Source organism: Mercenaria mercenaria, chromosome 9 (genome assembly GCF_021730395.1).
Source record: "Mercenaria mercenaria strain notata chromosome 9, MADL_Memer_1, whole genome shotgun sequence".
Lineage (NCBI taxonomy): Eukaryota > Metazoa > Mollusca > Bivalvia > Venerida > Veneridae > Mercenaria > Mercenaria mercenaria.
Window position 1 is genome coordinate 81,915,150 of NC_069369.1, and position 24,207 is coordinate 81,939,356.

General features: G+C 35.0%; 1 protein-coding gene across 1 annotated transcript; it reads right to left on the reverse strand.

Annotated features, from left to right (window-relative positions):
* Window positions 1-100: 100 nt before the first annotated feature.
* On the reverse strand, window positions 101-23,694 carry LOC128559351 (uncharacterized). The gene is made up of 17 exons (XM_053550674.1): window positions 23,503-23,694; window positions 21,485-21,728; window positions 15,523-15,663; window positions 15,001-15,339; window positions 14,647-14,703; window positions 13,956-14,048; window positions 10,165-10,234; window positions 9,868-10,017; window positions 9,391-9,528; window positions 7,687-7,843; window positions 5,736-5,871; window positions 4,787-4,851; window positions 3,872-4,044; window positions 1,410-1,545; window positions 1,025-1,153; window positions 538-610; window positions 101-237 (listed from the first exon to the last, which is right to left on the reverse strand). Exons 2-17 carry the CDS (start codon window positions 21,720-21,722, stop codon window positions 101-103), a joined length of 2,232 nt encoding a protein of 743 aa, XP_053406649.1. The 5' UTR covers window positions 21,723-21,728; window positions 23,503-23,694.
* Between the last annotated feature and the right edge of the window lie 513 nt (window positions 23,695-24,207).

A 24,207-nucleotide genomic window follows, 5' to 3' on the forward strand; every position in this document is an offset into this window, starting at 1 on the left:
AGTCCGACTATCCTATATATGATTATCGATATAGTATATTCCAATAGTTTGAACTAAATAAAACGCATTTTCCTATTGCATCATGGCGTATTGGACTTCATTATAGACGACAGGAACTTACACAGATAATTCTACACCCTTTTGCCATTTTCTCTTTGATTAATTGGTACTCTCGATTATTTGATGTCACATGTTCTAAACGTACTCCTGGTTTAGATTGCAGCGATGCTCCTCTTTCTGCAAAAATGCAAAATAAAACACTGCTTTCAGAGAAACAACTCAAGTTAAGTTAGTATTAGAAGGTAGAAAAAGTAAACCGTATCTAATATGGCAAGGTTTCGTTCGGTAGGAGTTGGAAAAATATGCATATCGTAGTATTGGTTCAAGGTCTTCCTAGCAAATCTTTGGACTATGCATTGAATGGTTGTCTTACAAATATAGCTATGTATATCGATAAATCCCGCTGAAAACATCTCTGGAAATGTTATGCACTTATGACTAGATACACTAATAATTCAGCAAAAAGAGGTTCATCACCTGTGGGACAATTACAAAGCCATGCGTGCGTAACAAGGGATGATATCTGGTTAGTCGTATCGGGGATGTGAATCTGAAATATAAGAGATAAAAAGTATATCAAAATATTAAAGCAATTAAAACTAGTCACTATTATTATTATTATTATTATTAAAACAACATTTATACAGTACTCTTTTCATTTATATACACGTTCAAAACTGTTTTACTATACACATTCAGAGGAGTACAGATATAAACTACATAAAACAAACGGAGATAGATATAAACATTTAAAAATATATGATTAATTTATCAGTATATTTAAAAAATTATGGGATTGAACAGGCATTCAAAAGCATTCAGTGTTTCAGCATCTCTAATCTTGACTTGGAGGAAGTTAATACACACAAAACTCCGGTTCGAGTTAATTAATCGTCTACTCTAAGAAATTACGAAAACGAATAACTTCTGATATATATGAATATAAATATTTTTCGAAATCAACCTCTGAAGGACCGGATACTCCTGGTATATTTGCATCGTCGCTTGTAGGACAGGTCACATTTTCGTCAACAGATAACAATTTCACTGTTAAGCCTTTAATTAACGTTTTTAAAGATGAAAGTCCATCTCCCTGTTATAAAATTGACGTATGTTTCATCAATTAATTCAAAATAACATCTGTTTGTTTATCACAGTTTAACAATAAACACAAAAAATGCTACATCTCTGAATATATTTCCTTATAACTTTTTTTTTTTATAAAAACGCAAAACTAAGACCATTATGACATACTTATATATTAACAGCATATTCTATTTCGTATAACAAAAAGTATAGGACTTATTTATAACAAAATGCATGTTTAAGATCTAATAAAGTTGGATCACCACTGGTAAAGTTTGCAGCTGTGAGAAAATACTCTGAAAGTGTCTAGACTCTTTATACGGAAACTCATTCAACGCAAGTCGTATCAACTGATCTTGACATTCATAATACCCGTCTGGTTCCCTTCCTGTGAGCAATCTGTAAAGGAACAACTGTTACTATGTTGTTAACGAATATTTAACGATTATATATTCATGCTTAATATTCGCAGAATATGACATGTTTGAACTCAGTCAAAAGTCCTTAATAAATGAAACAAATTTGAAAATCCAAAAGTGCTCAAAATAACTTTACATGATATTAAAATGCATCCATTACTATGTCTGCAGGACCCTCGTCAGCTAGGTAAAATATTCTAGAAAACTTTAGTAGGGGTTTAAAAAGTTAAACGTCAAAATATTTTCCATTTATAGCGATGTAATAAATAAAAATGAGACAGAAGACAGAAAACAAGAGGGCCAAGATGGCCCTAGGTCGCTCACCCGAGAAACACACCATAACAGTGTAAACATGTTTGACCTAGGGATTTCATGGAACCATATATTCTGGCCAATTTTGATAAGAATTGGACCAAAAATGTGGACACACTTGAGTTTAAACAAGTATTTTATTTGATATGACCTAGTGACCTAGTTTTTGATGCCAGATGACCAATATTCAAATTTGACTTAGATTTCATCAAGGCAATCATTCTGACCGAATTTTATGAAGAGCAATTGAAAAATACAGCCTCTATCGCATACACAAGGTTTTTCTTTGATTTGACCTAGTGACCTAGTTTTTGATACCAGACGACCAGTCATCTAATTTTACCTAGATTTCATCAAGGTAATCACTCTGACTAAAATTCATGAAGATCATTTGAAAAATACAGCCTCTATCACATACACAAGGTTTTTCTTTGATTTGACCTAGTGACCTAGTTTTTGAACCCAGACGACCCATATTCCAACCTGCCTTAGATTTTACCAAGGCAATCATTCTGACTAAAATTCATGAAGATCAATTGAAAAATACAGCCTCTATCGCATACACAAGGTTTTTCTTTGATTTGACCTAGTGACCTATTTTTTGATCCCAGAAGACCCATTTTTGAAGTCGGCCTAGACTTTATCAAGACAATCATTCTGACCAAATTTCATGAAGATCAATTAAAAAATACAGCCTCTATCGCATACACAAGGTTTTTCCTTGAATTAACCTAGTGACCTAGTTTTTGACCCCAGATGACCCATTTTCGAACTTGGCCTAGATTTCATCAAGATAATCATTCTGACCAAAATTCATGAAGATCAGTTGAAAAATACAGCCTCTATCGCATACACAAGGTTTTTCTTTGTTTTGACCTAGTGACCTAGTTTTTGAACCCAGATGACCCATTTTCAAACTCGCCCTAGATTTCATCAAGGTAATCATTCTGACAAAAACTCATGAAGATCAATTGAAAAATACAGCCTCTATCGCATACACAAGGTTTTTCTTTGATTTAACCTAGTGACCTAGTTTTTGACCCCAGATTTGTGACCTACATTTTCGAACTTGGCCTAGATTTTATCATGGCAATTATTCTGACTAAAATTCATGAAGATCAGTTGACAAATACAGCCTCTATCGCATACACAAGGTTTTTCTTTGATTTGACCTAGTGACCTAGTTTTTGATCCCAGATGACCCATCTTCAAACTTAATCTAGATTTTATCAAGGTTATCATTCTGACTAAATTCCATGAAGATCAGTTGAAAAATACAGCCTCTATCGCATACACAAGGTTTTTCTTCGATTTGACCTAGTGACCTAGTTTTTGACCCCAGATGACCCATTTTTAAACTCAGCCTAGATTTCATCAAGGTAATCATTCTGACTAAAATTCATGAAGATCAGTTGAAAAATACAGCCTCTATCGCATACACAAGGTTTTTCTTTGATTTGACCTAGTGACCTAGTTTTTGACCCCAGATGACCCATTTTCAAACTTATCCTAGATTTTATCAAGGTTATCATTCTGACCAAATTTCATGAAGATCAGTTGAAAAATACAGCCTCTATCGCATACACAAGCTAAATGTTGACGGACGACAGACGACAGACGACGGACGCCGGACATCGAGCGATCAGAAAAACTCACCTGCTCAGGTGAGCTAACAACAGGATAGTCACACTTTAGATAATACAATAAAATCTGTAAAGAGAGCCCACAGGAGTACAGAATGCAAACAAGCAATATAGACTCGGATTGAGTTAATCTGTTCATGAGAGGTTATAGAGAGTGCAATAGTCCTCACGCCCCCACCCCCTAGCACCGGCTTAAGCGAAACACATTTACACAGTTACTGAATGGATTCCAAAATCCCAAATGACCAGAAAATATAACGACACTGAATCCAATCCTTCGATATTTTCTTTCGAGAACTGTTCATTAGAAAAACATACATGTATATGAAATTTTCTTTAAATTTTACAAACCTGTTTATCCAAACGTCAATATTTTCGGCTTTAGCCTTTTGTATGACTGTAGAAATGTAGTGAGCTTTCAGTGCAAGTATATCATCATCAAACTCCTTTGCCCTTTTTGATATCCAGTTAATAAGGTTGCTTGCTTTATCCAATTCTGGGTGTTCTTTTAAAGTCATTGTTATCTGTGATGAAATTATAATGATGATAATAACAACCATTATGATAATGTTTTAGCATATGCTAATTTATCACATGTTTGACACCGTGGAAATGAAATTTTAAGGCAATTATATAAAATTGATATTATATAGAGGATATTTGTTTGTTCTGAGTGAATATGGAACATATCTCACTTAGAAATGAGGAAATTCAAATATTTTCATGAGCGCGAAGCGCGAGTGAAAATGTGAACATTTTCTCACTTTGTGATGAGATATTCAATATTACATATTTAATTAAAAAAAAAATGTACTCTGGGATGTTTTTCTTAAATTGGTGGTCCGTGTACGGTTGAAGTAATTGACGTTTCCGAAACGGATGAGAATGGACTGGTGTTTGGACTACTGGAAGTCATATACCTTGAAGTGTTGAACATGACTCAGGAGTACACACAAAACACAATCTATAGTACCTGGAGAGCATTGAAAATATCGTAACAAAAATACGGGAGTACTAAACCGAGTATGACTGCTGCTGAATATGTAAATAATACATTATTCAATTCTTAGTAAGCTGTGAAGACATTAGACAATATAGTGCAAAAGAAAACTAAATATAAGTAGCAAATCCAAGAGCAATGACTTTAAGTAATACCTCTTATGAACAGGCCAGAAAAAGGTTTTCGAAACATGTATTAGGCCATTTTCCTGCAAATATAATGAATATATTTTTATTATATTGGTCACAAAGCTGAAATAATATTACCTTGACTGGATGCAAACAAGACACACTGAACAGCTGTTTTAAGGTTGGAAAGTTGGACTTCTGATCTATAATAACAAAGCAGATGAATAAGTGTTAGCACATATTTTGTATTCTATATTTTATGCAAACAATACAGCAACTAGCCCAATATAACCCTAATAGTATGCAAGATTTTGACAGGCCAGTTGAGTCACGGAGAATAGAACATATTCGCGTTTAGTACCTTTCGTAAAGCGCGTATAACAATACGTAACTGACAAAATCCAAACTAGTAGGCTATTTATCGTCTTTGGATCCACTGGAACAATTCAATTTTTAAAATAACAAATTAAACTGATAAAAAAGCCTTGTTTAAATGTATAATATTATTAAGAGCATTATATGGCCAGTATCGGGAAATACGAAGTTAGTAGACCCCTCTATCATATTTTAAAAACTACCGGCAAACACAATATATCAATAGGCTGCCGTGGCCTATGGAAAAGGTTGCTTACTTTCAATTACTTGGACGTCAACTCTTTTGGTTCGAGCCCTGGTTGGACCGTCATGTGAGAAAACCATCTACTAATTTGAAAAGGTAGGCAATCTACCCAGGTGCCAGATTTAGTGTCCAGAGGAGCAATTAGGGGTTTGGTTTTCTTCGTCATTAATTAAAGCCAAAACGTCGCAATATGACCTCAATGGAATCAGCCCAATTACATAAAAAATAACTGAATGTATCCGTGATCCCAAAGGATCATAAGGTATAACAATACAGAGTCCAATTAAGGGCAGACTTTTTAACAGCTGTCATACGACACTTAAAGACTCATTTTGTGATAGTTAATGAAATCTGTATGAAGATACTTGAGAAACATAGAACGGAACCAAGCAAGACTATAGCAGACTCGGTTTGACTGGGTCTGTTCATGAGTAGTAAGACCTAACATACAACATTAAACGTCTTTACCTTCATTTGGAATGTTTCCGTTATTTTGATCACTGTTTTTCTGTCCACGACTTTGTTGTGAAGTCCCTTCCAATGCTGAAGCAGTACTTTCGCTTATAATTTCGTTGGCCTCAGTGCCAGATGAAAATGCTGTATTCTGATAATAAAGCAAATCATATTTTAAGCTGGATGTTTACAAATCAATTTAGACGTATAAAATTGTAAGAGTAAACATTTGTAATAAAATAGCCTGAGAATATTTTAACGAAACTGATTTCCTAGAGCAAAAGAATAGATGAGACGGTTTCATGAATCTAGTATTGTGTTCTCCACGGATATAGTATGTGGTTCTGACCGAGATATAGAGACTCTGTCATTGGTTTTCGGTTAAGATCAGAAAATCCCAACCCGAGGGCGCACCGCTCAAGCCTTAAACGAGGCTGTGCCGAGTTTAAGACTTGAGCGGTGAGCCAGAGGGCTGGGATTTTCGATCTTCACCAAACACCAATGATGGATTCTATTTCTCACTTACCACAACAGAAACAATGAAAACAAGTATGAAAATATGGAACTATTTAAAACGCGGGAAATTGACGTCCGTAAGCAGAAGTGACGTCATGACATTTCAGTGACGCATAATAACAAAGTTCGGCTTTAGTTTTATCGTTTGTAGCGTAACGGTACGTTCTTATCATAAAGTAACGAATTTTGAATCGAGAAATACACTATAAGGAACGGAGAGAAAAGATAAAGGTACCTGATTTTTAATTATTTTACATAAATAATATGTATATTCAGTGCATGAAATAGTCCGTCACAGAGTGTGGGATAACCCATGTGAGATAAGATTTTCCAGCATTTCTAAAAATAGAGATTTTTCTGTCCGATAAGTGAGAAAAATGTTGATCAAAGGAAGAACTAGTATACAGAAAGACAATAGGAGGTAACTGCTGCGGGTTTAACAGGTATTTAATGAATAAATGATAAAGGTATACTCTGTTATATATATTTTTCCAAAATACACAGAAAAGAATAAATCATACTGATTTTCGGCCTAATTGTTTGTTTAAAGAAAGTCATACAGTGGCGCAGTGGTTAGCAGGCTGGACTACAACGCCAGCGGTCCGGGATGATATCCCGACTAGTGTTCAGTGCTGGGTGATATGGTATTGTGAAAAAGCATGGCACGTTACAGACATTACATATTAAGATGTTTAGTTTATATTTCTTATTCTTAAACCCCGAGTAAACACTCTGTATGTAAAATTCACATAGCCCCTTTGGAATTTTTATTGAACACAATCAAGGCGTGATAAATATTTTGAATATCACCCGGCCAGATGTAACCACATACAGACACACGTTCCAATGACTTGATCCAGAGACCAAGAAGACAAAAACACCTCGGGTGATATTCATTTCTAAATCCAATGGATATATACATATTATCCTTACTCTAAAGGTGTATTACATTTGTAAATAATGAAATGGGAAAATGTCTTTGGTCTTAGTAATGTACTTTTGAATGTGTTTACTCAATGGACACCCTCATCAGCTAAGGCATTTTTACGGTCCTGATTTTGGAAGCAACTCTGAAGAAGCATTAGTATATTTGGTAGGACTGAAAACATGTTAACAGACTTTCATTTATTTGTTACTTTAAACAGTGCTTTTCGTAGATACATGTAGTTTCCCGCATTTATGATTACATCTTCAATGTGTGGCAATGGTATATTTATAGAGTTCTTCAAGATCTCAAAAGCTTTTACATGATGTCTTCGTTGTAGGCTTTATGAAAAAAACGGACCTGATCTAGAGATCAAACAAAGACGCTTGAAATTGGTGGTATCTTATGTTTTGTTACTGTTACATACTAATAGTTACAATTTCGCATACATAATCACTACTAATGCCTTAAGCACATTACGTAAATGATAACATAGCAAAAATGTATTCGTACAAAATACGTTACCATACGACGGGGTTCATTTCTTGTCAGTTCTACACATATATTGCTAAGATCGGATTCACTTCTTCCTATTTGTATATTCCAGTCATTGTCAACACACAGATTGTCAATGCTGCCGAGTTCTAACAAATCAGTTGAACCTTGCTCTATTTCATCAAACCTTAAACCACACACACATATATATATATAGAGGTTAATACTTTGATGCTGCCCAACATCAGTATCGTAGCACAGTGCTTCGACAAGAATCTTACACAACATGATGTACACATTCGGTACTTTAAAGAGGAGCCGTTTTGCTTTTTTATTTTTTTATACTAAAATAAATGTTTTAAGGAACATTGATCTATTGCGGTCACGCAAATAAAAAAAGTCCCGATTTATTTTGTGTAAGTTAATAAAAGGTTAGGGCAGATTTCCTGGAAGTACAGAGCGCCGTGCATCGCAAAATAGGTCCGCAAAAAACGAAACTGTAGGAGAAAGATATAGCAGACAGGTTGCTTAAATATCCAACAACAGCGCGATTTGATTATATGCAAAGTACAAAAAGGGTCAGGGATAGAAAAGGGGTTAGGGTTGTTGGGAGGCGTAGAAATACCAAGAATGAATATTCAACAGAAAACCAACGCTCGAAAAATGCGCAGTCTCACTTCATCACCAAAAACATACCAACATGGACGTGCACGCACGCACATTATGGCGAGCACATAACCTCCAGTAAAAGAAGAGGGGGCGTAAATGCAAGGGGGTATTAGGGGATGAGGTGGGAGTGGAATGAATAAAGAATCACAACAATATACGTAACATAAAATGAGTAACGGAAAACACGTTTAAAGCAGGAGCACCGCCTGGGAATGGTCAGTAACCTATAGAAAGGAAAATGGAGGGATAAATGCATTAAATGCATGCCAACCTCGCGTTTACCATATTTTCTACAAGTTAGATAAGAAAGTGTAATACTGTGGAAGGCTCTAACATTATTGACAACATACCAGATTATATCAGGCATGACATTTAAATAGGGCCAGTCTAAGGTAATCAGAGGTCAGAGCACCAAGAGTCTATATTTAAAGGGCGTGACTAAGCAAGCCGCAAGACAAAATTCCACTCCCTCCGTCCTTTTTTGTAGGATTATTTTTGTAGGATTTAACAGAAGTCTTAACCCATTATGTTTGTAAATCTAAATCTGATTTCTGTTCATGCTCTATTGTTCATGCACTGTGCTATTCAATTCTGATGCCCAAACGGACCAAAATGAAAAAAAAAAAACTTAAGATCTAACATTACTGTCTGTGAAAGACAAGTATTTTCTTGACCCTCGGGACAGCATGGCTGATAAACCTTTCTTAGATTCGGTTTTTCATTCCATGCTGCCCCATGGATAGGGAAAACAATGTCTTACACAGGTAGGCATGTAAGAGCCTTGCGAACATTGTGACGTCATAAACTACATGCGCGATAACATAAAAAAGATTTTGGAAAATTTTGCAATGGTAAGCAACATTTCCGCCTGATCTTTTTCAAACTCTTGGGACCGCGTTGACAAAAAAACCCGGTTTCGCTTAGCCCTTACTAGGTTGAGGCAAAAAAAATGATCACATATTAAGGAACCCCATGCTTACTTATTTGTTTTGCATTCATATGCGTAGTTCATCGTTGCATAATGGCCGAATCAGACAGATCTGGTAAATACTGTAAAGCAACTACCTTTGATTTTCTAGCAATTTCTTTACGAGAGTCTGCTCATGCAGTTCTTTTTGTAGCTCTCCCATGTTACTAAATGGAATATTCATGGTCTGGTAGCGTCCATGAACCTGATGAGAGCCAGCTTGATGTAAAGGACTGCTAATAAGAAAGAGAACGTTTACATAAATGTGCGGAATTTCAGATTAATATCTGTAGTAATAGGTATACATTTAAAATTAGTTATTTAAATTATAATTGTCCATCGACTTTTGTCCCATGTCCATTTACCTAGCTGTGTGGACATTTCTTTTACATCTGTATAACTGTTGTATATGTCATTATTATCTTACCAAAGGATCATAAAATGTACATTAATAAGGCGCAAAGAATTTGACATACATGTATAAAGTGAATTCTTTTCGCAATAAACTGTGATGTGTATCATCACAAAATTTGTCAAAATAATTTTATACAAATATATGTTATTTATCAAACTACCTGTCTCGTACAAGGGACAAAGTTCTTTCAATGTTTCGCTTTCTTTTAAATTTCTTGTTTTTACTGGGTCTGTCGTTCGATTGCCTGTGGTCACTCTCTGGCTCCAAACATTGAGTCCCAATTTCATTGTCCATTATCCACTTACAAACTCTTGAATTAAAACAATGAAATGGTACAATTCGGTCCAACAACACTTCTTAAACATAAATGAAAAAAAAATGTTACAGATTATCCTATGAATAATTAATTAACAAATATACACAAATTAGGTAATAAGTGTGTAGTAAAATTTCAGACCTTTCATCATTTGGAGAGCTCTTTGATTGGCTCATCGTAGACGGCTTGTCTTTAAGACTTTCTCTGTTCTCTGTAACAGATTATAATATGATATGAGCCATTTATTTCTTGGTATATTGGTGGAAACACCAACTGGATATTTATTGAAGATAGCCATTACACTGTTTTCGGTTATTTTGCGTTCCTAAAAGAAGTTTAGAGTTTTAGAAAACGCGAAATGAAATGCAAAAAGAAGACAAAATAAAAGGAGGCCACAGATTGGTTTACGCTGCCTGGTTTGGCCCAATCGAGAGTTCAACCAGGCATTTTATGAGATTTTTCTAGTAAGATGATTATTGAAGTTCCGCTGTATGAATATATAGGAAAAAGAGAGCACGCCCTGTCGTGGCCATGTTGTTTAAAAAAAAAAAAATAGAAATGAAAAAAAGTTAAAAAATGTTTGATAAAAGATCACCTTAGGACCATTCTGTGTAAAATAATTAAGATATCAAGGCCCACAGATTTACCATACCGTAAGACACTCCATGACCGCAGTTATATGCCACTGTAGTCATGTATTCGGCTGAAAAAAACGTCAGCTCTGCTACGATGATAACAATAAAATAAATTAATCTTTTTAACATGTCATTAAAAATACCATCTTAAAGTAAAACATGAAAAGCGTTTTCTAGTCATTGAAAACGGATATCAAAATTCAAATTTCACTTGGCCTATGCATTTGAATAATCACATAATCGCATTTTAATTGATATGCACGTATGTAATGATAAAGGAAAACCAAAAACTATGACCCCCTACAAGAAGATATCGATGCCAAGTAGGATTTTCCCGTGATTTTGCCGGTTCTGGAAAACGAACGTAAAGGGGCATACCCGAAATGATATCAAACTAAAAATATCAAAACTATAAATAATAAAGTGTTATAACTTATCCTAAACGTTTAAGCTATGCATTTCAGTCATTATCGGAAAAAAATCTGCGTTTTAAAATATGCAACATTTACTTATCTATGTAGAAGTTCTTGTTGTACAATTAATGGGTGGACAGCGATTTATTACAGACGGCCGCGCTATTGATCAATTGTGGTAAAATGAGGCATTTTTCTCCACATGTTGTTCTTTGAAATGTTATTCATTTATCTTTATACGTTCACTGAACACATTATCTATGTTTCGAGAAAATAATCTGCTAGGTATAGGGTATTTCCTTTAACTCGCACCCTGGGGTGTTTGCTGTACAAACACTGTTCCACAGGTCGTTTAAAGCATTATCCCACCAGGCTTTGCCAGGTCTGCGATTTTATTATTACTGCTACAGTGAATGCTTTTAAGTTGAATTGATTGATAAATGTTACTTTTTAAAATGTTACACCAATCATCGTAAACTTTATCGATATCGGTTTGCGTTTTGTGATTGGAAATAGTGTCGTTCACCTGATTAACAACATCTCTTTCACTTAAGAAAGTAGGAGGTGCAATGTAAACCTTTTACTTCAAATATATCATATGTATTATGAGAATCTCATTTATTCTGTTTAACAGCAGTCAAGTGTTAATCTGTACTAAAATCAATTTTCCATTTGTTCAAAGAATGGTAGGGTGTGCTAGCTTGTGGGTGCTAGAAGTCTAACATCACCACACTGGCTGGTCAAATACAAAGTCTGCGTGACAGAAAAATCAGAGAAAAGTGAAATATCACCATGGCCTGTAATACAATAATCTACGACTGATAATCCTTTCACAGAAACTGGTGTAGTCACCTTACTTTGAAGAGGACTTCGTATTGGCTGGCATTTTGTTTTATGAAAAATGTCAACAGGAATTCTGTTACAATTTTTTTTTCGAAACATTCTTTATTGAACCCTGGTTTATGGTTACCAGAAAATACCGAACGTATCATTTTCCAAAGGCGACACAACTTCTATCAAAATAGAAAAAAAGAGAATATTAAAAGAACTAATATCTTGTTCTTAACCTCTATAATTACATGCGTTTCAAAACCGTTTAATTAGTCTGCAATATGATCTAACGTAAATCCATCAAAATTACAGAAAATATGGAAACTCCAGTGGTCGCCCAACACGACAAAAATGAAAATGATGTAGACTTTGTTTGATCATTGTTCAGGTCATCTTATTTTCAAACTCATTCATCATCTGTGTCATTACTACATAGTTTATAAAAGGACAGATAAGTCTGGTCAGCGCGGTGTCATAATTTGTATGGTCGGGGCAATCATGTCATTTGTCTGCGGCGTGATATTCAAGTGAGGCAGCACTATAAAGTTACTCATTCTGTTCAATGCTACAAGCAGACACCGTCGTTTATATGACTGGCATAGTTGAAAAAGACTCTAAACACGCAAGCACATACGTACACACACACACACACACACACACACATACACACACACAGAGAGACTCCATGTTTAATCAAATTCAACCGGAACAACGATCAGACAAAATATTTGGATCCGACACAGCAAAGCTTATAATAATGTTAACAAGAGCTTGTGTCCCAATTACACAGATAGTCTACTTGACTGGATCACCTGTTTTTAACGAAAGTGTTTTGGATTTTAACTGGGCAACCCAGTACGTATTCAAGTATGGTATGCTTACATAGCTCAATCAATAGCATTATCATTCATACGGCCTGTACCTTGAAGAAAAACGTTTATTTCGGGGGAAAATAACATAGCCGTCTGACAACATATTTCATATGCATAAAGTTATCATCTGTCGTTAGTCTGTACAAGCTGGAGTACGGGCTTTCATATCCTTAGGACGGCCAGCACATATTTATGCAATCTCGCCAGGCATATGTATGTTTTTGACAACACAGAAAATGACGTCACTCGACCTTCAGCTACTTCCGGAAGTAAATAAAATGAAAGTAGAAATGCTAAACTTGAAAACGAAAGCCGCATTTTGATTCGTAGATAGTTACCTGGGCTTTAGTACAGCATGTCAGCTTTTAATCTATGAAAAAATATTTGAGCTCTGTATAAACAGAAATCCCACAGGAGTCCGTAACGGACCAAGGGTACATTGATAGTTTTGGAAGTTCATCAAATCGCTTAAAATGTCATTTTTGATGTTGTCTGAGAGTGTCAGTATATGCCTCAGATGTAAGATATAACCGTATTTGAGAGCTGCAGACCAAGACATTTCAGAAATATTTTCAAAATAAGTTTCGTGTAATAAATGTTGTTTCTACGGAAGCGTGAAAGGGCCATCAGACGCTAATACGTTTTAGTACGTTAAGGCTGCGGAAAGGATATCTCCGTAATGTGAAATATTCACGTAATTTTCACATTTCGCATCTAGACTAATTACATATTAAACAAATCTAACAAACACGTTGATTTATATCATAGATTGCCTGCTTCTGTCATTTATTTTGATTTTCTACTACGCATATACAGCAAAACACCTTTTTTTTGTGGCAAGCTATTATAAAAGTATAAATATAAGAATAAATTAATGATACTGTGCGTTCAGACGGGTATAAGTTTACTTTCGTCTAAATGCACAAAACAAGGATGAAAATCAAACAGGTAAAGCGGCTTAGTCTTAAATAACCATCTGTCCATATTTCAATCAAAACCGAAACGTCAAGCCAAGGACCATACATGTCAACTGGTTATTTATTTATGATAGTTTAAGTAAGTTATTAATGTCATAACTGCATAAGCACACATGCGCGCACGCATAAGGAAGCCCCTTTGACAATAACATTGCTTGACTACAAAATAATCTGTATTACTCAATTTGAAATTTGTCGGCTTACCTAGAGGTGTAGATTGTTGAGTTGAACACTGCTGCAAATTGAGTCTACGCCTGAATTCAGGAAATGATGTACATGTCTTCATTGGACCAGAAACTTTTCAAATATGACGAAAATATAAAATAATCACACAAGATTCTAAACTATGTTACGAAACAACTGAAACGTTGAATGAACCGTCTTCTTGTCAATGAACATGAATATTCTATTTCCCATGCCAAACTACAATGACTCGGTCATTTTAATCGTTAATCGATTTAATGATGAAAAAATATAACTGAAACTACAAGGACAAATTGTAAACTTATGAGTGATTTGTGGAATTAAAATAAAGAATAAAAAAATAATGTAAACAAATGCATATTGGTAAGGTGAGTGTATATCAGGTTAGTAGCATTTCATGTCACATTCAAATATGACGTTATGTAAGAATTTAATTTTCCACACTGCATAAACTATGACATATTTAAGAACACTACATAAAACTATGACATAAAGAAGGAATTTAACTTTCCAATCCAGTGACAATTTTACAATTTCAAGGTTGCAAACGATTGCACAGGACCATATCAAATTCTTAAATGTTTTAAACGGCATTAAATGCAAAAAAGAGAAGCAAAGAAAGAAAAAACTACAGATATTATTATTTAATTGACAACACTACAAGTCACCGAAACGATATAACACAGTATACCTAAAGACATCATTTCATCAAGGTTGTCATTCAGTTTTCTGTCATCTTTCATTATTTCTAAAAAAAATAAATAAATAATGATATACATACAACTAAAGGCAGCAAATAAGGCACACCAATGCACATCAACAATTTTTAAAGTTTCGAAAACTTATTTCTTTGACTGCATCCACTTGTATTATAACTTTTTTTCGAAATATTTTATTCATCTGGTTAAAAACTACACTTGAAAGCACTCAGCTTCAGTTGTTGTAACGCTACGACTTAGACTGATACTTGAATGGAAAGAATGCTATATATTTACTAATTTATAAACAGTGCTTATGCAAGTTAGTTACAGAAAAACAGATTCACTTTGATATAATTCTTTATCCACCATTTCTGCTAGTTGGTGATGGCCTGATTCTATCAGACATAATATGAATGTTGCATACCAATTTGGATGCCTTGATGGAAGTTTTAGAAGTAACTCCATTACAGCATCTCTCTGTGTTTCACGTTTCGCTATATTGAAAAGGTACTCTCCTTCGCATTCAGAAATCAGGCGATCTTTTATAAGGTATGGAATAATTTCAGTTACGAGAAGGTTTTCGCATATTTCTTTCATACACACCCGCTGTATTTTTTCTTTGTTTTCACTACGATTCGATGGAATTTTTTCTCCTTTCAAAATACGCAAAACCTTTTCATTTTCTGAAGAAAGATGTACAACGTTAAAAGTGCGAGAATCGTATTGAAGAATGCAAGTAAACATAACAGCAATTTTAAAATGTCCGATTAACAAGCAAAAGCGGTAAAACTGATCAGAAAACGGAAACGTCCAAATGTGCATATCCGAGTACCGTTTTACAAATGCAATGAAAGCTTACCACTTACCGAACTCTTCTTCAAATAGTGCGACAAGTGCTGAAAATCTGTCAGGAATATCCTCCATTGAAAGGATCGTGTCTATCATTTCATGTGTTACACTGTCTTTGCTTTGTAAGGCGGCAATTTCACGGAAGTGCTTCCTCTTTTCTGCATTGAAATGAACAGTATTTTGTAATGCTTTTGATGTAGAATTCTACGTTTAGCACAATTTTTTACAACACGAAATATAACTTTTCAGGAAAAAGAAACAACCTTAGCACCATAACGTTGGGTGTGACATTTCTCAAATAAAGAAAGTAATGTTATAATCTCTTAGTTTTGGTTTATTAAAAAAGAACTCATGTGCACAAATTCACATGCTGAGTAATATTCCAACATGGTTTCATGACTCCAGGCCAAACAGTTTTAAGATATAAATATGCAACATGCCCCATGTGGTTCTGGGACGATCTGTGTATGAAAAGAATTGGAACCACTGCCTTACCCTTGCATGATCGTAAGAGGCGACTAATAGGGTCTTAACACCTGGTTTTGCTGTAACTCTGTGATTCCAGCAGGTATGCAAATTTTGATTCCATACCTCATGTTTTTATTTCGGTGTAAATGAGATGTGGAACCAAAATTTGTAGTCCTGTTTGGCGCCATGTAACCTATACTGTGTTGGTTCGCCGTAAAACCCAAATAAATAAATAAATAAATAAATATTCTTTTAAGTACTTGAATTTACTATAGCAAGGACCATAACCATAGTCTGGCTGAGTGAAAATCTCTATCAGAGCATCAGATGCACAACAACACATATAACAAGCTTCTAATGTTTAATGACTCGAAATCAAACACTTTTTGACATACATGCGATACAAACTGGTATGCCCTTTATGCAAATTTTCACTTAATCGAGGGCATATTTCTGGTCTTACCTATTGAAATTCTAAACAAAACCACAGTTGCACAACATCACATGCTGAATATTATTTCTAGCATGTTTCTTGACTCTAGGCCAACCAAGTTTTATCATTCAAACTTTTATGCCCTTTCATGTTTATTTTTGGTTAAGTCAAACGCCATATCTCTAGTCCGACGACGTGAAATCTCAAACAAAACTCCAAGTGCACAATTTAACATCTTATAACCCTAGATAAAACATTTTCGACATACATTTGGACATAATTATATATGTTTTTGATTAAATCAAAATGGGCCTTTACTCCAGTCCAGTTAATTCAAACACAACAGATGGGAAAACTTTAAATGCTCAATGACAATCCTGTGAGTTTTGATTAATATTAAATACTTAAAAACAAAAATAATTTCTTTTTTCAAAATATATAGTTTTTGTTACTCAAAAGCTAATAAGCACGTTAAAGAAATAAGTTGTGTATCGAATAATTTGCTTTAATAAATACACATAAAATAGCTAAATGCAAGTCTATTGATCATATTTTTAATAAGAAGTTTTTGAGCACTGTCATATATATATATATATATATCCATAAGCGCAATGTGACACCTAAAAGATAATTGAGCCATAAAGGGCATAGCTAGCCAAACATTAATGTTGGGGGATAAATCAGGGGAGTACGGGAGAATGTTCCCACCTCCGGAAAAATATGAATTGTACAAGCAGCTCAATAATTCCAACATGGAATAAGTAGTATGTAGGGGAATGAAACATAAAAAAATCATGGAACATTTTTGAGATACTGCATTTGGAATTCTGAAGCAACCTCTAGTACGTATTTTAGCCATTACTGTAGACCATATGCTGTATTGTTCTTCTATGGTATACTGTAGCATAAACGTTTTCTTTGAATATAAGAAAAAAAAGATATTTCAAGATTTATTTCTGGCTATGTTTAGTATTTTACCATCTTTGTTAGAATCAAAATTCAGAACAGAATATCTAACCAAATATATACATACATACTTCTAATACAAACTCGTCGGCATTGGAGTTAGGTAAAAGGATTTGAACATCATACATGTGTATCTCAAAGTCAGAAACAAGAAAAAAAACACATTTATATGGGATTCATACAACAAAAATGTATTCTCAGTGTTACTGCAGATGGGTGGGGTACTTGGTATCATTAGTATTTGCAAGAAATTCACAAATAATTACGACAATTATTTATGCTTTTTGAACTGCTTTATTATATAATGCATACATGTGAATAAAGAAATGATACTAATATTCTGTTCAATTGATTTTATTTAAGTTAACTTACAATACTTTAATCTAAAGAAAGCTGCCTTCAAATATTACCTAATTTTCAGAGTTTAGCTTTGGTTTCCTGTACTCCTTACTTAACTAAAGATTATAAATCCAGACCCACGTCCAGGTTTTTTTTGTTGGGGGGGGGGGGGGGGGGGCGGGGGGGCCCAACATGGTGTGGGTTTGGGAGGGGTATCCCCTCCCGATGTCGAATATTTTTTTAATATGGCACATGAAAAGATGCATTTTCCTGCTACCTGAAACACCTTTAAGGATGCATGAATGTATTATATATTTAAGGAAAAGTCTATTTTTTTAATCATTTCATCAAGCCTTTTCAATGTATGTAATCATCCATAAAACTTCATGTTGGAATTAGTTTAAGGTTCTGATATTTTTTTCTAGTAATATAACCGGTCTAGAAGTGGTAACAAATGAAGACTTCTAGTAAGCTTTTATGATAAAATTATCTATATATTCTTATCTTTAAGTGGAAACATATATACACTAAAAAGGTGGTATCCTCCCCTGCTCTTATGATGCCTGTGTATGCGGTAAAAGTCGCTGTTCATATATTGAAATAATGCAGCCAAAACTACACCTTACAGTTTTAATACTTTCAATTAATCTTGCACTCTTCTGCAGTGTTTAATATTTAAACATTGATGGGAATGCTGCTCATCCTTAATAATAATAATAAAAAAGCACTGTGTACTGACACACACACATTACTATATAATATTAAATCTAAAAGTAATTCAAAAGCAACTGGCTTTCAGAGTAATGGAAATATTTGTTTAAAAAATCTGACCTGGAGCCAGACTTCTTTTCCGCGATTTGGGAGTCAGTTTTTTTCCATTATGTTGAAGCCAGAATATTATATGTTTTTCCAAAGCTACTCCAAAGACAGAGAATTTTTGTCAAAGAAATAAAATCCCAGCCCATCCCCGGAATATCAAATGATCGGCCCCTAAGATACTAGCTAGTAATAAGATACTATTACAAGTTTAGCGTCAAGTTATCATGGTATATGTCGGGTTTCAGCACGAGAAAACCATGACTTTACTATGAAAGCTCGTGTATTTCCTTGCTTCTGATAAAAGGTTATTTCTTTTGAATGTTTTAGATTTTTAACGACGTTTATTCAGTTGTACAAATGGCAATTGTGAAAATGCTCAATCGCCGTTTAACACATCGCGAAATCCATTAGTATCTATGGTGGAAGGCAGGATGCAAGTTTGCCATTAACAAATATAGTGAATTGTGGCATGACCGAAAAACATGATGAATAACATAGACTAACGGAGAAGATATGAGTTTTCAATTATTGGATAGTAAATGCAACGATACCACCTTCAATTTTTGTCTCAATACCGTTTCATAGCGAACGGTCCAGGTGTAGTAATTATACATTAAAAATGGAGTTAAAAGTGTATTAATTTTGGTGCTCGAAGTTGTTGCTTAGAAGAAAAATTGACCAGTTTATCAAAGTTATCAATTTCTCATCGAATTTCGAGTGTCAGTTGTCAGGACCAGTATCAATGATTACATACGCGTCGATTGATAACAGGCTAAGCCGGCTATTGTTTCCAATTGTCAGTTCTCTCTTTCCCATGTTCTAGTATTCAGAGCATTGATAGTAAAAAAAAAGTGAATTTTAAAACAAGCTGAAATTGCGATAAAACATGTTCTATGATCGCCAAAAAATTATGGTAATCTCGTTTTAAAGTGATTATATAGTTTGACCCGCAGTTGACAGGGGAGGAGGAGTGGAGACCCAGACCTTCGTGCCTTTGCTGTTCGTCTGCTATAACGGTTAAGATGCACCTTACTACTGATTTCACACAGCTAGCCGTTATCAATATAATAACATTTACTTAACGTCAAATTAGAGCCTCTGCACGTTTATTTTGTCTAAATGTTTGCATATAATACAGTGTACAGTTGCGTATAGACAGAAGGTTGACAGTGCACAAAGAACTGTTAAATAATCTTAAAATACTTAAAGTATTTGACTGAAATTTGGTACGATTTAAATTCATAGTAAATAATACATAGTCCTTCATGTCAAAAAAGAACGATGTAACTAATCTTTCAAAATATTATACGGTACATTTTAAGAGTACATATTCAGTATATAAAAAAAAACATTGGGATAATTTAAAAGTTGGCAGAAACTAAATACAGGGATGGACTAGAGCGGAGGCGGTCAGGAGTTTTGAGTAGCCGTGGTACAGGAATCTAAAGCATTTTGGTCGGGGGAGAGGTAGTGGAGGAATTAATGTGGGTTGTTGCATTATGCATATGGTCTCATCACAATCTACCTATATTCCAAGTGTCAAGTCAAAACCTTGAATAGATTTTAGGTTATGCTACAGACATTAACTATGACAAACAGATTTGACTTCTGACGAGTTCAATTTGTGACCTTAAACCCGGTTCATACTCTTTGCACATTGTCTCATCGCAAGTAACCAATACCTTAATACAATTTGTAAGCTATGCTTCGGACACAAAGATTTACGTCTTAGAGACACACGGCATGTTTGGTGTTCAGCCCTTTTACAGTTAAATGCTACGCTTTCCTCTTTGATTGTCTGACGGAACAGGTGGAGGACTCTATGATAGGTAGTTCTTAAATCCCACCAGGACTGACCTATTTTGATTTCTGTCGTCTGGCCCTTAAGGGTGTTGTTTCCCTTTTTGCTCTGTCTTCTGCAAAGGCATTAGTACATGCGCTTTAGGTTCTTAAGGATTGCATTTATATAAATATACAAGAGCATTTTTGTGTTTTACATTACATGCATTCTGTTGCCTTTGCGTATATTGGGTTTCACCTGGCGGGGATAACTTTTATTTACACTGTCACTGTGCCGTCCGCGTGCTGGGTTTGCGTTTGGGAAAGCTGCGTTTTTTGAACGGAACGTGACTTTCCCTGTTGGATATTTCATCCTTGTTTTTATTTGTTAAGTTTAAGCTCAGTAACATTTCAACTACTGAACTGGTTATGACACTCTGCTCATCCTCTTATCGCCACCTACATATAATTCTATTTTTTAATCAATACCTTGAGCAGATTTGATGTTTTGAACCAGACATAACATTATCACGTAGCCATATTGAATAATGAGTATACAATTTATTTGACCAATCAGTTAGACACGTAATGGGAAATAGGTATCGGTAGTGTGGATTTACTGCATCTAATTATCAGCAAATATTACACGTGTTGCGGGCAGTGTATTATGTGCATAAAAAACAACAAAAAAGAAAAACAACAAAAAACACAGGTACATGGTTTTATGGACAGGGATGGGTGTGTAATGTAGCGTTTAATGGGGTAATAGGTTGCGACGCAGGGGAATGTAAGGGGTTTTATGCGGCGACGATGACGGGATACTAAGGCACAAGTAAGTAAAAGTGAAACAAATGACGGAGGTTAATATACGTTGGGTGCGGGTAAGGGAGTACTGAGGGCTGTTGAACTCTGCACATCGTCTCATCACCACCAACCTACATTCCCAGTTTCAGGACAGGACATATTTAACCTTCGAGCTCCTTTTGTGACCCTACACTCTCATAATGCCTAATCACCACCTAATGTCAATATCTTGAATGGTTTTTAAGGTGCTCCGGACACGAAGTAAGACGAAGAGACGAACAGACAAATACACTCGCCTTCACATATTATGTCCCAAAACGGGCACACACACACACACACACACACACACACACACACACACACAAACTTACCGCGGCAGAAGTATTTATAAAACAGTAGATCTTTGTGGTCGACACACTGAACAATATAACCCTTATAAGCTTCAAGGAAATATTGTATGACTGATTCAGCTTCGTTCCGTTCCCCTAATTCCGATGATACATTAAGATCTTTTGTCGGCAACTCGAGAGATTCAACCTCTGTTTTGTCCTCCGTTTCCGCAGATTTGACAGGATTTGTTGAAGGCATTTTCGGTGTAGTGACAGACATTCTCAACTGCAAAATGTCATCAACCTTTGCATACAAAATATCATCAACCATGGAAAATAAAATAACTGAAGATTATACTAATTTTTTAATGAGAGAGTCTGATTAAAATTCGCCTTAAATGTCATCTAAATTTTGAAAGTATGTAGATCAGATCAAGTTTAAAGTATTAAAGTATATTACAACCTGAAAACTAGGTACAAACTTCTGTATCATGTAATCTACGCCATAAATATACACCATGTTATATCTTCAATCGTAAATCAGGTAAATTTATGCTAAATGAAATGTTTTATTGGGTTTAACGTCGCCACGACACTATTATAGGTAAATGGTGTCTTTCGTGGTGGAGGAAGACCCCCAGATGTCCCTCCGTGCATCATGTCATCACGGGCTGACACCTGGGTAGAACTACCGACCTTCCATAAGCCAGCTGGATTGCTTCCTCGCATTAAGAATTCAACGTCCCAAGTGAGGCTCATACCCATATCGGTCACATCGTGGGACCACGGCAAGCATGCTTCGTTAGTCTTTAGACATTTGCAATGTTATACACCTCCGGAATGTCCCCTTACTGTAGGGTGCGTGTCGGGCCATTGACTAACTGCACATATTTCTCTCCCTTCAGTAACATTTTGCGCGTAACGTGTGCCAATAGCATGGTTACTTGGTCAGGCTTATGACGCTTGCAATATCATGAACCTGCCAATTTCGAGGAAGAATGGCGAACTGGATCATTTGTTAACTCAGTTGGTAGAGCACACTCCTTGTTTGCAATTATTTGTTTTTGAGCAATTTTTTGTACATTTACATTGCATTTTACATTTACGTATCCATTGTAAAGGTCTATTATCGTTTTGTTACTTATTCATTTAACAGCCCCACATTTTTTCATGGGGATCAGAGCGGAAAGATTTTAATATATTAAGATCTAACGATCTAGGTTTTAGACCTAGGTGACGAAGTTTCAATCTTGATCTATATTGAAAAAAAATCCCCAACAAAACATTCAGGCCAGGTTCATGTAAATCACGTAGAAAATGTGGGCTTTAGTGAGTTATTTTTTTCTTCTATTGTTTGCATAGCGATATATTTTTGAGATCTTTATGATATAGGAGATTTCATAAAAAGAAACATTCTCATGAAAAGTATTTATGTACGTTAATAAGGGTTTTCTATAAAATGAAGGAGTGGCCTGGTTTTCTAACACAGAAATTAAAACTTTAGTTTAGAACTACTTGTCTTAGATTTCGTAAAAATACATTTTTCTTTTGTTATCACTTCTCATGTAGAAAATGTTGCCAAGGCTTTTTATTGTTTATTAAGTCTTGTGATTCATGTTTTACACCAGATGCTCCAGTATCAAATTCTACTGAGATTGTATTAAAGTAAACATTCTGATCTAATGTCATAAAAAATGGGTCAAAACTGTGACCTCTAGAGTGTTACTAAGCAACCGATGGTGGACGATCAGAAGGCACAGGACAATTATATGCGAGCTAAACCAATGACACAAACGAAAACATGACCTAATGTTTAAGTGTCCGATATTGTATTTTAAAAAAAGAAAAAAAATGCGTTGAGAAAACCCCTCTTTTTTCATTTACGTGTTTACATATCTATTACGGCTCATAGAAAACAAGAAATAACGACGTGTGGAGTCAGCTGACATGTTATCCTAATTTATAAAACATTCATAACACACTTGACATGTATTTGTAAAGTAGTTATTTTATGATCGCGCTTATAGTACATGTATACATATAACAGTGCAATCGTTTACCTTTCTTTATCATAACGAAAGTAACACTGGTGTTCGAATACAAATATCCAAATAATTCTTAATTATATATTTGATCATATTAACTGGCTTACAATATAATTCTGAAATAGTCTCCCTAATTCACTTTAAAATGTTGATGTAAGTTTATGTTATGACTTAAAACAATATTCAATAACGTGTGCCGGAAACCCCACAATTTATTTATAGACATAATTTATTTACAGAAAGAATATCCTTTCCCGGTGTTACCGGTCAATCTGGCTATACTCGAAGGAAGGTCCGATAGCTGCCCACTTGTATAATCGGATTTCCAGTATCACTATTTTTATTTCCGCAATTGTTTTATTTGAACCAATCAAACAACTCATTTCAACAAGCGTTCGGCTTAACCTTTATTATCGCACGAACCTACAAACTGTGCAAAAACACATTTACCGACCACAACATGTTGTTTCCTAGGCGTGGATTCCGGCATATCTATCTTCTTTTTGCTTTATGTTTTAATTTCGTCACAATTAAAAATTACGAGGCATATGAATTATAACCCGTGATAATTAATATCGAAAATTGGAATCCCAGGCTAAATATGGTTGTTTATTTTTTAACTTCTACTTGCACGTTCAAAATCTTAAAAGCAAAACTCTGACTGGTTAGCGGAAAGGTCGTCTGAACGTGACCCCTTATGAGATGTGACGGTCTAGATGA

Excerpts from the sequence above, each read along its gene's own strand:
- LOC128559351 (XM_053550674.1), bottom strand. The coding sequence starts at position 21,722 with ATGTCTGTCACTACACCGAAAATGCCTTCAACAAATCCTGTCAAATCT. Across the intron at positions 15,340-15,522 it reads ACTATTTGAAGAAGAGTTCG|AAAATGAAAAGGTTTTGCGT; the intron begins GTAAGTGGTAAG and ends ATCTTTCTTCAG. Across the intron at positions 5,872-7,686 it reads GAAATGAACCCCGTCGTATG|AATACAGCATTTTCATCTGG; the intron begins GTAACGTATTTT and ends CTTTATTATCAG.